Source organism: Barbus barbus, assembly GCF_936440315.1.
Source record: "Barbus barbus genome assembly, chromosome: 39".
In the NCBI taxonomy this organism is placed as follows: Eukaryota; Metazoa; Chordata; class Actinopteri; order Cypriniformes; family Cyprinidae; genus Barbus; species Barbus barbus.
The window spans coordinates 1,913,462-1,929,843 of NC_136717.1; the positions used below are offsets into that span (position 1 = coordinate 1,913,462).

General features: G+C 36.5%; 1 protein-coding gene and 1 long non-coding RNA gene across 2 annotated transcripts in view; both read left to right on the forward strand.

Moving 5' to 3' along the window:
• LOC306858963 overlaps nt 1–16,382 on the forward strand; it is a 1,377,007-nt gene that overhangs the window by 511,602 nt on the left and 849,023 nt on the right. The gene's annotated exons all lie outside the window — the stretch shown is intronic.
• LOC306858475 (GTPase IMAP family member 9-like) lies at nt 5,983–6,831 on the forward strand (the record flags this gene model as incomplete). Its single annotated transcript, XM_079399042.1, has 1 exon — nt 5,983–6,831. The coding sequence occupies one exon, from the start codon at nt 5,983–5,985 to the stop codon at nt 6,829–6,831; it is 849 nt and encodes a 282-aa protein (XP_079255168.1).

The following is a 16,382-nucleotide window of genomic DNA, read 5'->3' on the forward strand; positions in this document are numbered from 1 at the left end:
GCCCTCCCCTAAAGGTGCTAATGGCCCATCAGTGTAACTGTGACTGAGGCAGGTAAGAGAGTGTGAGGAGACTGAAAAAATGGGGTTTTAAATGATTTGTATTTTATTTTCAACACAGTATAATCAAAACATACATAATGAAGGTCAAAGACACATTATTGTGCACACTGATCTAACCACAGAGATGTGAACAGACTTTGACTCGTTCCTGCAACAGATTCTGTGCAACAAGTGAAACAGATAAATCATACCTGATATTCACGTGTTATTTAAGTGTTTCTGCTACTTTCCATGGATTTCTTCTGATGTTAGTGCAGCGCTCTCAGAGGAAAACAGTTGGAAGAGACTGAAAGTCAGCAGGATTCATCATCTGTGGTGCAGGTGTCTGATTCAATAAAATACAAACAACAAAAAAAAGAGAAAAAACATTTGTGAGCATGTTTATAACAGGAGCATCTATCTATCTATCTATCTATCTATCTATCTATAGGTTTTGTAGTCATAGACTCATTCATGCTTTGTATTATCGTAAAAAAAAACATTTTATATCTGAGAAACTAATTATTATTGTTTAGCACTAGTTATTAAAATCTATTTTTGAACAGAGTAGGCTATTAATCATAAACATGTTCTAAACATACTTAGACTCGTAGCATTCATCATGTTACAAGGTGCTCTCATATTACTTTTATTGTTTTATACTCGCGCAGTAAGAAATTTAAATACAATGAATTGCCCATCATATTCACAATGTTTTACTGGATTTCAAACATTTTAGTCAGGAATTATAGTCATCCTGAACATCATGTATGATTTTATAGTATAAAAGATATGATTCTGCAGTCATAGACTCTGTACTATAAAAGGATATACTTCGTACTATAAAACATATATTTTATATCTGAGAACTAATTGTTATCGTTTAGCACGTTATTAAAATATATTTGTGAACAGATTATTAATAATAAACATGGTCTAAACATTCTTAGATGCGTAGCATTTATCGTGTTGTAGTTTGGGAACAACCCAACTAGTAATGTGTTCAAGTTTATGTCACAATAACACGTTAACTAATGCAGAAAATAAAATAAACATTACTTACTCATCAGATCGATTTTGAGGGAAATCCAGCCTTTACTCAGCGCGTCTTCTTCCAGAAAGTAACAGTATAGCAGCGATGAACTCCTCACTGACGCTTTGTTTATGCTCCGCGCGCGCGGGTCACGTGGTTATTTGCATGTGAACACGAGGGGGCGGGATCTCATTAAAAATAATGAGTTAGACGGGACAGACTGGACATCGTGTTGGTTTCATACGGATTACTTCATCACAGAATATTTGTTTTCGATATGACTTACTTCATTTCAAAGAAGACACTTCAAGCTTCCTATAGAGATAACTCTCATGTCTCTGTGTTGAGTATTCGCTGAGTTACACTTCATTTTAGTGACGCATTTCTGAAAAAAGATTGCGGAGACGGAGAAGACCGAGAGCGCATGCTGTTTGTTTTCTTTATTCTTCAAAAGCACAAAGTTTAGTTGTTATTATGAGTGAATACAAATAAAAGAAGACCCCTTACAGATTCAAATGGTGCATTGCTCTTATCTGAACGATCAAAAATGGCAGAGTAATTCAAGCTCTTTTCTGCCTTATCAGGAAAATCTGCCCCAAAACGCGTATTCGCGTTTGTCGGGCTCAGAGGGTTAAGGGCAAATAATAATGTTGTAGTGTCCATACCTGGCCAGAGTTCCTTAGAAAAGCCGCTGGATCCTCTTGAGGCCGAGTATTCTGTAACGGGGTCAACGAGACGTGAGACGTGCGGATCCATTTGCAAGGCTTTATTAGCAAACATGGTCGTAATACAGGCAGGGCCAATGGGAGCAAACCGGTATGGCATAGGTAAGACACAAGAGCAATCCTAGAGCAAGCGTGGGTCGACGATCGGCAAACAGGATCCAAACAGGGCAAGGCAGAGAGAATCATCCAGGAACATGGGCAGGAATCAAAACACAGGAAATCAAACAAGATATACAGGAACGCTTCTTAAGGTAGCTAGGCTTGACAATACTCGGCAGTGACACAGAGATAGTCCAAGGCTTATAAAGTGTGTGTGATTGGGTGATAGTTCTCAGCTGTGAGTGATTAGTGAGTGCAATGGATGGTGGGAAATGGAGTCCAATGTGCTGTGTAGTATGAAAGTCCATGTGGTGAGCGGGTGACCTCTGGTGGTGAACAAATGGAAATTCATGGCCAGGATTCGTGACAAAAACAATGTCTGTGATTTTCCAAGTGATCATAAAAACTTTGATTAGATTATTCAGGTTTTCAGTTGGACTTGAGAATTACTTTATTGAGCATTCCATTAATATAAGTTAAAAATTAACTGATATCTGACTACAATTATGTTGTTGGGTCCAAGGTTAATAAGCTGCTACATCAGGGACATTTTTTGCTGTTCCATTCAAAACTCTAAATCCTGTGCCAAAAAATAAACATATTTCACATGAAGCATTGGAGCTCGATTTATTTGTTTGTAAAAGTGATTAATGACATCTGAAACTGAGAAAAACACATGACTGCATCAGTATCTGGTTCAAAAGGAGTGAACCCTACAATGATGTTCACTGTTCATTAATACACTGAAATGTTATTACGTACCTAATGACATGAACTGTTTGACAGACCATTTGCAGGATCTGAGGATTGTTCTGCTGGGAGTCTCTGGTGTTGGAAAGAGTGCAATAGCAAATGCAATACTGGGTCGAAATGCATTTAAAGAGAGCAGAACCACAGAGAGTGAGAAACAGACAGGAAGAGTAGAAGACAGAAACATCTCCATCATCGACACTCCAGGATTCTTCAACACTCATCTGACTGATGAAGAGCTTCAGGGGCAGATGATGAAGAGTCTTTCTCTCGTTCAGCCTGGTCCTCACGTGTTCCTGCTCGTCATCAACCTTGAAAACTTTGAGGAGTATGAGAGGAACCTTTTGGATCAAATTCAGGACAATTTTGGAGCTCAAGTGTTTAAGTTCACTCTGGTTCTGGTCACTGGAAGAGAAAAAATGTCAAGGAAAGAATGGATGCTATTTAGACTTGATACAAAATTCCAAGAGCTGGTCAGTCACTGCAGAGATAATTATCATGCAATCAACAGTAAAAATGAGATGAATCAAACTCACATCACAGAGCTTCTGCAGAAGATTGATGAAACTGTCAAACAGAATAATCACCGGCATTACATTAATGAGATTCACGCAATGTCTCGAACAAAGAACATAAAGAAAAAACAAGTGGAAGAAAAGACATACAAAAGAAAAGACCAACAAATTAAACAGAATCAAGCAAAAGCAGCATGTGAGAGTTTTACAACCTACAGTGCAATAAAAGAGAGAACAAAACACACTGTGATTGAACAGGAAAAGGAAAGAAAAAGACAAGAGGAAGAATATATTTACAGGAGAAAAAAGCAAGAGAAAGAGGCAAGAGAAGAACAAGCAAAAATAAAGTCAGAGACTTTTAAAAAGGAAAGTACAAGAGAACAAAGATCAACCCGTAGTCTGGCTGGAGAACAAAACAAAAGGTTATTTTCTTCCATACAAAGAATTAAAACAACTCACAAATATGACAAGCTGGACAATGTCTCATTAGACAGGGTCGAGGAATTCTCTAATGCAACAGTTGGAGAAAAAACCCGGATAAGGAGCCCAGTAGCATCCAAAAAAGGTAAGAACCTAAAAAAAACCTACTACACTTTTACATAAAAGCCTAAAATCAAACATCAGTGGCGAATTCATGCAAATAAAATAATTCAATTAAATATATGTTAACTTTTTCCCTGTCATTCCATTTGATTACACATAACTTCATTTCTAAACTAATTTGTTTTGTTTTCTTTGTATGTACTATTATTTGGGTTGTTATCGGCATCTGGTGAAAATTTCATGTAAACAGCACCTTTAGAAATATATTTATGAAAAATGGTGACGTGTCCAATCATTATTTTAACCGGCAAGATTTTTAAGATTTAGTCTTGACCACATCCCTACACCTAAACCTAACCTTAGCCATGAGTATTCAGTAAAATCTGATAGAGAGAGGAAATGATAGAGATGAATGACACGAATGTACAAGCACCAAACACTGACTGTAAGCCTTAACTTCACAAAAACTATAAACTGGTTCTTCAAATCTGATTATCACAATGTTGTTCCAGGGTCAACAAAGATGTTGATCCAGAAACAAGTCACACTTGGTAAAATCAGGTTCTGTATTTTACCGGCTGTAAGAGATTTAGAGATTTTTATGCTCTTTCAATCACATAAATTGTGTGTTTACATTCCATCTCCGTTATCACAAAACTCACGAAAACAGCTCCCTTCATGGCGTCCTCCTTTCAGCAATTGACGTTTGTAAATGTTTGCGCATAAAGACGTAGCTGTCAGCCGCTTCAGACTCAGGTGCTTCTCAAACGCAAGGCTGCATCCTGTGAAGGTTACATATCTCAGCTGCCATGTCATCAAATGTCACTGAAGTCCGTCTCAATCAAAAGAATCCTAGGAAGGCAGCCTTCGTTTCACGTCTTTCATTCAGCTGAATTTGAAATGGGATGCATCCTTTGCTACCTTCAATCAGCCACAATCCTTTGTACATATTCCATTTCATTAAAATAAACTGATGAAGAATGAGTCAGTACAGAGCTTCTATCATGAAATTTAAGACAAAGATGTTTCAGACAGGAAAGCATAGATGTTATCTTTATTTTTGTGTAAAGTACTCGCTAAACTGTTAATATGCAAGACACTAGGAGACTGTAGACGGATGTGATTCATTGTATTGCATTAATAGAAAGCCAAATAATATAAACATTAATACAAATATTTTTCCAAAACTAAGTTTTATTAGTATTTTTGAGCCGAGGCGGTGAGGGTGGGAACATACGTGACGTAGCACTAGACCGTCTCATTCTTGCGTTTAAGGGAACACTCCACTTTTTTTGGAAATAAGCTAATTTTCCAACTCCCCAAGAGTTAAACAGTTGAGTTTTACCGTTTTTGAATCCATTCAGCCGATCTCTGGGTCTTGGCGCTAGCACTTTTTGCGTTGTTTAGCATAGATCGTTGAATCTGATTAGACCGTTAGCATCTCTCTCAAAAATGACCAAAGAGTTTCGATATTTTTCCTATTTAAAACTATACTCTCATTCCGGCATAATAATCAAGGAACTTTGCTGCCGTACCCTGGGTGCAGCAGCAGCGCCTGAAAATAGTCTCCAGCTATATCATAACTAGTTACCTAGCTGGGGACTATTTTCAGTCATGGTACAGCAGCAAAGTTCCTTGATTATTAGAGTATAGTTTCTAGCCATATCGGTCCCGTCAGTCTTAGTACACGATGTAACTACAGAAGAGTCAAGTTTTAAATAGGAAAAATATCAAAACTTTTTGGTCATTTTTGAGAGAGATGTTAACGGTCTAATCAGATTCAATGATCTATGCTAAGCGAAGCTAAAAGTGCTACCGCCAGACCCGGAGATCGGCTGAATGGATTTGAAAACGGTAAAACTCAACTCTTTAACTCTTGGGGAGTTGGAAAATGAGCCTTATTTTCAAAAAAAGTGGAGTGTTCCTTTAAAGCCGAGGATGACTCTAGCCTACAAGCCTCTGAAGTACTGAACTGGGAGGGATACAGCCTTCCATTTGAGAAGCACTTTACTGTGTTGTGATTTCAATGCAACCAGGAATACGGCTCAAGGGGGAAATTGGTTCTCTAGGAGACACCATGCTGGCTATTTCTGAGTTCCTAGAACTACTCATTTTCCATCAAATTAATGTTTTTGTTTATAATTCAGGAAATGGGCATCCGGTGCTGTTGGTCCTGTTTGCATGAAATTAGCTCATTATCTACTGACAGTCTAGAGTATATAATTCATAATTTGTATATTGTACATTTTTTACATCTGTCATTTTATATTTATTAATTATGTCAGAACTCAGGATTGTGATGGTGGGTAAAACAGGAGCTGGAAAAAGTGCAACTGGAAACACCATCCTGGGAGAAAAGATTTTTGATGAAGCTTGTTCTACTCAATCTGTAACTAAGACCTGCCAGAAACATCACAAGACAGTGGATTGTCAAAACATCTCAGTGATTGACACTCCAGGACTGTTTGATACGTCAATTAGAGGAGAAAAACTGAAGAATGAAATACTGAGATGTATACATATGTCTGTTCCTGGTCCGCATGTGTTCCTGCTGGTCATCAGACTAGATGATAGATTCACAACGGAACAGAAAACCACAGTGAAATGGATTCAGGAGAACTTTGGAAAATATGCTAAACAGTACACCATCATTCTATTCACTAGAGGAGATCAGTTAAAAAAACCGAAGATGAGTATAGAGGAGTTTCTGACTGAAAACAAGCAGATTAATGATCTAGTTAGTCAGTGTGGAGGCAGGTGTCACGTTTTTAATAACCATGATGAAGATCCAGCACAGGTTACTGAACTGTTAAAGAAGATAGACACAATGGTGATGAAGAACGGTGGACAGCATTACACAAATGAGATGTATGAGAAAGCTCAGAGAAAGATCATGATGAAGAAGGTTCAAGATGCAGCTTTAGTGGGAGCATCAGTGACAGGTGTAGGAGTAGCAGTAGCTGGAGGAGCAGCACTAGTTGCTGCTACTGGAGGATTGGCTTTGCCTGTAGCTTTAATGGCAGGAGGAGTAGCTCTAACAGGAGGACCCAGTGCTAAAGTTCTCACTGATAAATTTAAAAACAAGAAAAATAAGGGGGGGGGGAGGGATATGAAAACAGGAAAATAGGTGACTTTTGTAAAAATGATTTATGTTGTTAGAAGATACTTTGAAAGCACATAACTCTTGATGGTGCTAGGAGTTCATTTTATTGCGCAATAGTTTACACACAACACAAGGAAGCTTAATTTAAAGTGACGAAGAGTTTTATTTGTGTAATCAATGTGAATATAGCCATGTATGTATCAAGTTATTCTACTATTGTAAAATGGTATTTGTCTGCATGTGTAGAGGCCTGCAAAAGAATGAAATGTGCAGACATATGGTTTAAAGTGTCTGCACATCCTGTGACCAAGTCATGCCTCTTCATTTAACGTAACATACAGAGGGGTTAGTGTCTGCTCTAGCAAACAGATGGAGACTGTTTCTTAGAAACAATAACACTATAGAAAATGTATAGAACACTCCTTGGGAGAAACTGGATTTAAGCAGGAGCGGCCATGTATTCGGGAGATTTCGCTGCAGCATCTCTCGGTTTTATTGTCTCTGATAATAAAATCTAAATTCTGGCATCAAAACCCCAAGACTCTGAAAATGATTCCTCATAGCACTGGCAGAAGCCACCACAAAAGTAAATCCCATTAATTAGAGTAAATGATTAACTTACAGCCAGTTTAAGATTAGGGTTAGGGGTTATGATTCACTAAATAAATAAATATAAATAAATCCTTACAATTAAACTGACAAAGAGTAGTTCAGTTAAGAGCAGTGAGTGATTTCTCTGTCTTTTTCTTTTTAAGATTGAATGTTAACTGATTTAGTTTTTATGTAGATTGTTTGTTCTCCTACACTGTAAAAAAAACAAAAACAATAAAAACTGTGAAATGCATGGCACCACAGAGTGCCAAAATTTGCCATTAATGGAAATACCGGTTAAAGATTAATTTTTTTTATTTTAATGGTCAATGACTGGCAGAAGCATGTTGAATGTTTTAGAAAAAACACTGTTAATCTACAGGTATTTCCTGGATTAGTATTGTGAAATGTTCTCTGTAAAATGTACATCTTTTGCAATTAAACATTAACTAGCAACAGCACACTTGTGTGAGCTAATGTAACTATCACTGTATCAGCAACTACACAGTTGCTGCATTTCAATAAAGTGTAGCATAACATCGATGTTTCTTGGTCTTCTCCTGGACTGAAGCACAGACTCTACTCTTCAGCAAAACAGACAACAGAAACCCTTTAATAAAAGCTTTGCGTATGGATCTCTCAGTCGTTTTGTTACAGAATACTCGGCCACACAAAGATCCAGAAGCTTTTCAAAGGAACATCGGCCAGGTATGAACACCGCAAGAATATTATTAGCCCTTAAACGAGGCACACGATCGCTGGAGAGTATTATATTTGAGAGTATTTAGCCATCGCTCACTATTCTTATTTACCGGACTGTGTTTTGAAAGAGTTTTTCTGTGATGGCATTAATCAACTGCTTAAAGGAACACTCCACTTTTTTTGGAAATAGGCTCATTTTCCAACTCCCCAAGAGTTAAACAGTTGAGTTTTACCGTTTTCAAATCCATTCAGCCGAACTCTGGGTCTGGCGGTAGCACTAATATGATAATGTAGAGAGATGAGGTTGTTATAGTGAATACAACCCTGAGAGGGTGATATCAGACAAATGGAAACACCAAAGCAATGTCACAAAAAGTTAAAATAGGGCATAAGGCAGTCATGACAATACCCCAGCAACATACTTGACTAATACACTTTTGCATACATATTTAATCAAATTATATAGGCTACTTGTTCATGAGGTTGCCAATAATTTTAGCCTCCCTTACTCAACGACTCCAGAGGAAGTAGTAGGCTAATTGGCGGTAGCGCCGTCATCCGGATATTGTTGACATTGAGAAAAATTTAATTAAATAAATTATTATATATTTTTTTTTTTCAACAGGACAACAGAAGAAACTCACTGGAACTTTAAAAAAATTCAGAGCTTAACTTACTGTAACAAAACTGAGCAACATACTGTATTGCTGGTGACAAAAACACAGAGTAAATGTTTGTTTGTTTTTTTGCTGTAAGATGCGCAATTATTTTTTTTACTTTTATTTTTTTATTGAATTTTTTTAATTACAGAATTCAATATCAAGTCCTTGACACATTACTTTTACACATTTTCACATTTAGTAACAATATAGTTTAAATAAAAAGAACCAAAAAAAAAAAAAAGAAACTTAAAATAAAGGGCATCACAAACGTATGTTAAATTCATTTAACAGAGATAGGCCTACAGATCTTTGGGCTTTTAAATTTTTTAAAAACTTTAGACTCTAAATATATTATAAAGGCTGCTTAAAAATGCGATAGCCTATACTGTCGTTAATGACCCGCTGATCGCTGTCAGATTCTGTAATATGAATGTCGGCATTGCATTGTGGCTAATGGGCTTAGAATCAGCCGCGCTCGGCTGAAGAATCGTGCTATTGCACGAAAGATGCATCCAATTGAAGTGCATTATTTGTTAATCTAGCCACTGTTAATCTTCACTGAATGTCACTTCACTTCATTAGTTTAAAAAACATGCTGGAGTTACGAAAATAACGAAATAAACGTGTCCCTGCCACGAATAAATAGATTAAATTACGTGACTAAATCACAAACTGCTGTGAGACTGGGTTGTACAAATGATGCGTTAGGACTTGCTTAATAACCTCTTTTGGAGTCAAGCAAAACGTCACCGGGCCCACTCGTTGTTTTAATCATACGCTAGATTTAATTATATCGCATGGAATTGATCTTACCGATATAGATATCGTACCTCAAAGTGATGATGTTACTGATCATTTCCTTGTATCGTGCATGCTGTGTATTACTGATATTAGTTATATGGCTCCGCGTTATCGTCCGGGCAGAACTATTGTTCCAGCCACCAAAGACAGATTCACAAATAACCTGCCTGATTTATCTCAACTGCTCTGTGTACCCATAAATACGCATGAACTAGACGAAATGACTAGCAACATGGGCACTATCTTCTCTAATACATTAGAAGCTGTTGCCCCCCTCAAATTGAAAAAGGTTAGAGAAAAACGTACTGTGCCATGGTACAACAGTTATACCCATTCTCTCAAGAAAGAAACTCGTAATCTTGAGTGCAAATGGAGAAAAGCTAACTTGGAAGTATTTAGAATTGCGTGGAAAAACAGTATGTCCAGCTATAGACAGGCTCTAAAAGCTGCCAGGGTAGAGCATATCCGCAAACTCATAGATAATAACCAAAACAATCCAAGGTTCTTATTTAGCACAGTGGCTAGATTAACAAATAAACAGACACCACCCGATCTAAATATTCCCTCACAGTTTAATAGTAATGACTTTATGAATTTCTTTACTGATAAAATAGATAACATCAGAAATACAATAACAAATGTAGATTCTACTGCGTCTAGTATTTCAGCTTCATTCATCGCACCCAAAGAAAAACTGCCGTGCTTTACAACTATAGGACAGGAAGAGCTAAATAAACTTATCAGTGTATCTAAACCAACAACGTGTTTATTAGATCCTGTACCTACTAAATTACTGAAAGAGTTGTTACCCGTAGCAGAAGAACCGCTTCTCAATATTATTAACTCATCGTTATCTTTAGGTCACGTCCCAAAACCATTCAAGCTGGCGGTTATTAAGAAACCACAACTAGATTCTAATGACCTGGCAAATTACAAACCCATTTCAAATCTTCCGTTTGTCTAAAATTTTAGAAAAAGTTGTGTCTGCTCAATTGTGCTCCTTCTTGCAAAAAAATGATCTCTATGAAGAATTTCAGTCAGGTTTCAGGCCTCACCATAGTACAGAAACTGCACTTGTTAAAATTACAAATGACTTACTACTTGCTTCAGACCAAGGCTGCATCTCATTGCTAGTATTACTTGGTCTATAGTGTCGAACGCAGCACTAAGACCATGACATACTCATAGATCGATTACAAAACTATACTGGTATTCAAGGGCAGGCTTTAAGATGGTTTAGATCCTACCTGTCTGATCGCTACCACTTTGTTCATTTAAATGGGGAGTCATCTCAATTATCACCAGTAAAGTATGGAGTACCACAAGGATCAGTCCTAGGTCCTCTGCTATTTTCAAAATACATGTTGCCTCTTGGTAATATTATTAGAAAATACGGGATTAGTTTTCATTGTTATGCTGATGATACTCAATTATATATCTCAACAAAACCAGATGAAACTTCTAAACTAAGCTAATAGATTGTGTAGAAAATGTAAAAGATTGGATGACCAATAATTGCATTGGCTACCTATTAAGTTCCGTATCATTTACAAAATATTATTACTTGCATATAAGGCCCTAAATGGTTTAGCTCCTGCGTATCTAACTTGTCTTCTACCACGCTACAATCCAACCCGCTCTCTAAGGTCACAAAACTCTGGACTTTTGGTAGTATCTGGGATAGCAAAGTCCACTAAAGGAGGTAGAGCTTTTTCACATTTGGCTCTCAAACTCTGGAATAGCCTTCCTGATAACGTTCGGGGTTCAGACACACGCTCTCTGTTTAAATCTAGATTAAAGACGCATCTCTTTAGCCAAGCATTCACATAATGCATTTTATAATCTTGTACTGCAGTTATATCTGATCAAATGTACATTACTTATTATTCTTTAGCTTGGGTTAAACAAATAATTTTTGCTTAGATGGAACAGCAGCTACGCTAATTATGTCTCTATTTGTTTCTGTGTTTCTGTCGTTAACTAGGAATTACAGAAGCTTCAATCTGGATCCAACCCTTAAATGATCTGAGATGACCGAACACCTGAGAAAAGATAATGGCAACCCCTCAGAGGACCTCAGAGGATGCCAACGCTCAGACAACATACAGAATGAGTGTGCACAGACCTGCTGCACTTTTTCTTGCGCATGCGCTGTTGTATGCGCACTGTCTGCACAGTCTTAAAAAAATTGCCTGAACACAGATGGGGTGCGCGGCTGTCCGCGAGCCCTTCTGATGACGAAAATGACGTAATGTGGACGGTGCGTAGTCGTGGTTGGCTGAAGTATACTTTGGCCTTTACAGCTACAGTGCCAACTCATACCAGAAGCATTTCAGAAGCGAAGCAGCTGGATTCGCGAGACCATGTGATTTGCCTGTCTGACATTTTCTTGTTTTTTTTGTGTGTTGTAACTTGGTTGGCTACATTTTTATATTTTTCCGATTTAATTCTGTTTATTCCACTCCTACTCACTTTGGCGATCAGTCCACTACTTGACCGGAATGTACTGATGGCCAGTACATGCTTGGGCTTCACTATGCTAAGTAAACAGCTTTTGTGAAGAAACAGCTTATCATTTAAAGGGGTCATTGGATGCGACATGCACTTTTACAAGTAGTTTGAACTGTTTTTGAAGGGAATTCTCCCCCACTCATTTGCAGAGCTCATTTTCATTTAAAGCGACATGCAATAAAACGGCTTGCTGTAGACAGAGCTGTTTTTGACAAGTTAAAAACAGTGCTGTTTTACACTGTTTTATACTATTATATATTTTATACTTTGATAAAGGTATGTTAAACTTGTAAATCATTTTAGGTTTTTTAATGTATTTTTGGAGATGGTCCAAAATGAAAGCGAAGGAGAGATATTCAAACTTTTGTCATTTGTTGTCATGACATCCAGTGAGCGTATCACGTTTGACGTAATCAGGTGACATTCACCACTAATGAGTAATTATTATTATTTTTTTTCAAAAGGCTTATACTTCATTAAAGCATGAACATTGCACATTTCAAAATCAAAATGCGGTGCAGGTGTTTTTATATATTTCATCGGATTATATGATTGTACATTTGAAATAAACTGTTTCCAGAAAGCTCAATGTCCTTTTCATTTTTATATCTTTCCTGTAATGTAGCGTTTGTGAGCACAACGCTTATTTGATTACAGCTGCTACCGGGGAAACTATTATAGCGCCTCCTTCTGGCAGAGAATGAATTTGCATTTGTAAGTCTGTGGGAAACACTGGTGTCTGTCAGCAAACAAACAAAAAGCTTCAGAATTGTCTTGAGAAGGCGCTTAAGTTTTGAAAATCAGCATCATATATTGGCCATTGATTGCTAGAAAAACCTATATTGGTTGACCTATAATGCTAACACTTAAATGAATTGTTTTGCCACTTTTGCACTTGTTATTAATGTACGTTGAATGAAAAGAGCACTTTTTTTATTTGTGTTGATTTGTTATGCATGTTATGCAAGTTTTGTAATAACCAGTTTTTCCGGCCCGGACCTTTGACTTTGATGAAAGTTCAGATTTGGACCTTTGAATGTAGACTTTGAGAACCCTTGTGGAAAAAAAAGATGGTAATTCATCTGTACTTTAAGGCACATTTTAATGCTTCCCTTTGATTTTGAACTGCTGACATCATTTGCACACTGTTTAAGCTGGTGATCTGAGTGCTTTGTCTTCAGCTGTAAGAACAGCCTCCTGAAATCTGTATAAATCTTCAGTGATTCAGTGCTTTAGTCAGTCTTGATGACTGCAGCGTGACACAGTACCATCTCAATCAAGAACCTGATGAAGATTCACTCAGTCTCCTGATCTTCACTCCTGAGATTCCTACTAGATATTGGTCATATTTTTGGCTAATTCAAGAAACAGAACAGGTACTGTTTTAATCAGTGAACCATTTTCCATTCTACAGCAAAAATAGTATTAAAAAATAAATTTCTTATATAAAAGAACATTACCAGTGAAATCAGTGAGTTCAAGCAAAGGATATAATTATATTCCATTTGAATTTATTTTCCTTGCTGTTAATTATTCACATCTTAAACAGGACAAAGTGTTTAAAAACAGAAAACTCCTGCTGAAGCGACTGAGATCTGTGACACACGATTATAAAGATGGAGTTTATTAAAGATGAGAGTGAAGACATGAAGATTGAAGAAGCATTCAGAGTCAAACATGAAGATACTGAGGAACAAACAAAGATGGAGTTTATTAAAGATGAGAGTGAAGACATGAAGATTGAAGAAGCATTCAGAGTCAAACATGAAGATACTGAGGAACAAACAGGTTGGTTTTCATTCTTAAAGCTGAACTCACTCATTTGGTCCTTATATAAATGTCCAGTTTTATAGAATTACAGAAAGTAGAGAAAAATGAAAACAGTATCTAAGAATAACATGAGTTTTTATCTTGACATTTGTTGGCTGTAAAAAAAAAATTAAACTCGTCCCCAAAAGTGCCATACTAACATATACATACCTGAATGTAACTGGCAATGAATGTTCATTACAACAAGCAATAAAATCATGTCAGAAATACTAATACTAAATCATTTCTCCAGATGACACAGCTTGGTAGAGTCACTGCATGCTGTTTATCTTTGTTCTTCATTTAAAAATCTTCGATAAGTGAATAATACAGTCAGTGGCCAGCCGTGTTGAGGGTAATGCATTACAGTAACGTGAGTTAAGTAATCAGATTACTTTTTCAAGTTAACTAGTAAAGTAGCGCATTACTTTTTCATTTACATTAAAATATCTGAGTTACTTTTTCAAATAAGCAACACCAGTTACTTTGTTTTCACATTTAATGAGTGACAGCTCTCTTATCCTCATGTTGAGAGAAGTACTGAGCACTCATTGTGTGTCCTGTGTTTGTTAGTTCTAGACTAAAGTGATGCATTTACTGATCTCACTTTCACAAAAACAGATTCAGTATTCCACAAAACTAATAAAGAACAGTGAAATGCAAACTCAGAATATGATATAAATAAAATTCCTTTAGATAAACTAACATTTGTGCTTTTTTATTGCTGAAGAGTTCTGAAGTTTATTCTCCTGCATTCTGCTGTACAGACGTGAGTTTTCTTTTCCTTCAGCCTCAGGCTTATTCCTTTAAATTTTTGGTGCAAAAGAAAAAAATATATAACTTTTTGTATTAAAAACAAACAAGCAAGTCCAGCCCAGATTTGAAAAGTAATGCAAAAGTAATAAATTGTGGAAAACAATGTAATGGTACATCCCTTTATCAAGGTCTAGATGAGCGGAGGTCCTAAAGAAAGCAAAGAATTAACAAGAGGTATCGACAAGAGGTTTTGAGATTACAGGTTACACCTCATTCAGTAGTTTAGTAGGTATAGCATCCATTGATATGTGTTTGGATTTGATCCATTTCATGTCTAAATGTGTTGATGTTTGTTGCTTTATGCCATTAAACTGGTGTTAACTTGTATTTATCTCTTTTCACCTCAGACCTGATGGCACTGAAAGAGGAGAGTCAAGAACAGAATGAAACGGAAGAGAAAGATCAAAACATTAACAGCTCACTGACTGAAAATAGTTCATCACCAAAAAAAGCTCAAAAAAACACAAAACCTCAATTCCCAAATGAGAATTTATACTGGAGAGAGACCTTACACCTGCCAGCAGTGCGGAGAAATGTTCAACCAAAAAGGACGCCTTAAAGTCCACATGAAGATTCACACTGAAAAGAAACCATTAGCATGCTCTCAGTGTGGAAAGTGTTTTTTACATTAAAAAAAAACCTTAATACCCACATGATCATTCACACTGGAGAGAAGCCTTTCACCTGCCCTCAGTGTGGAAAGAGTTTCAGAACTAAAGAATACCTTCAGGTTCACAAGGTAGTTCACACTGGAGAGAAGCCTTACAAGTGTCCTCAGTGTGAGAAGAGTTTCACAAGTCAAAGCAACATGAAACGTCATTTAAAAACTCATTCTGGGAAGGTTATTTCCTGAGAAACCGAGCTTTATGAACCTCAACTGAATCAACTTCATCGTAAAATGATTCAGTGATTCGAAACACCTGCTGCTCAAAACATAAACATGTCGGACATTTTTACAAACAAACTGCAAATGTTTTCATGAAAGTGGAATTTATTCAATATAACCTATAAATCAGTAAATGCCAAATATAAATCTTAATACCTTCCGTTGGATTTTTATTTATTTATTTTTTCTTTATTAATTTTAAGGAGCTGACTGAGAAGCACTCAGAGATTTAGTTTGCATTTATTTTTCTTTCTGTTAATTAGTCTCCTCTTAAATATTATATATACTTATTATAATGCACAAGTAAATGCAAATGCTGTGCTTTTGGACTAGAACATACGTGCAAACTTTGCTTGTAAAATGGATAATTTTACATTCTGGCATTAATGTGCTGCTGATTTTCACCTTTAATGTTTTCACATTCTTTAAAAGGAGAACTTTTTTGTACTGAGATTTAAGGTATGATAGCTATTGCAAGTAATTATTTTGACAATTAATATAAAGTTTAGCAGGATTTTCTTACAGTCTAGCTCTGAATTGTTGAGTTCAATGATTAAATACAATTCAAGGAATGTTGAGTAATCTTTGAACTACTGCATGTAATTATCTGCATGAAGATGCAGTGATGGAGAATAGGCTTTTGGAGGTTTTGACAACCAGAATCAAACTAATGGAGCAATCAAACTTTAGCAATAGTGTTAGCTTTTTCCCATTAATATGCCTTGAGGTGAAGAATACAAAAAAGTTGATCTAATTCACTACTGTCTCATTTACAATATAGTAGGGATACAATTGAA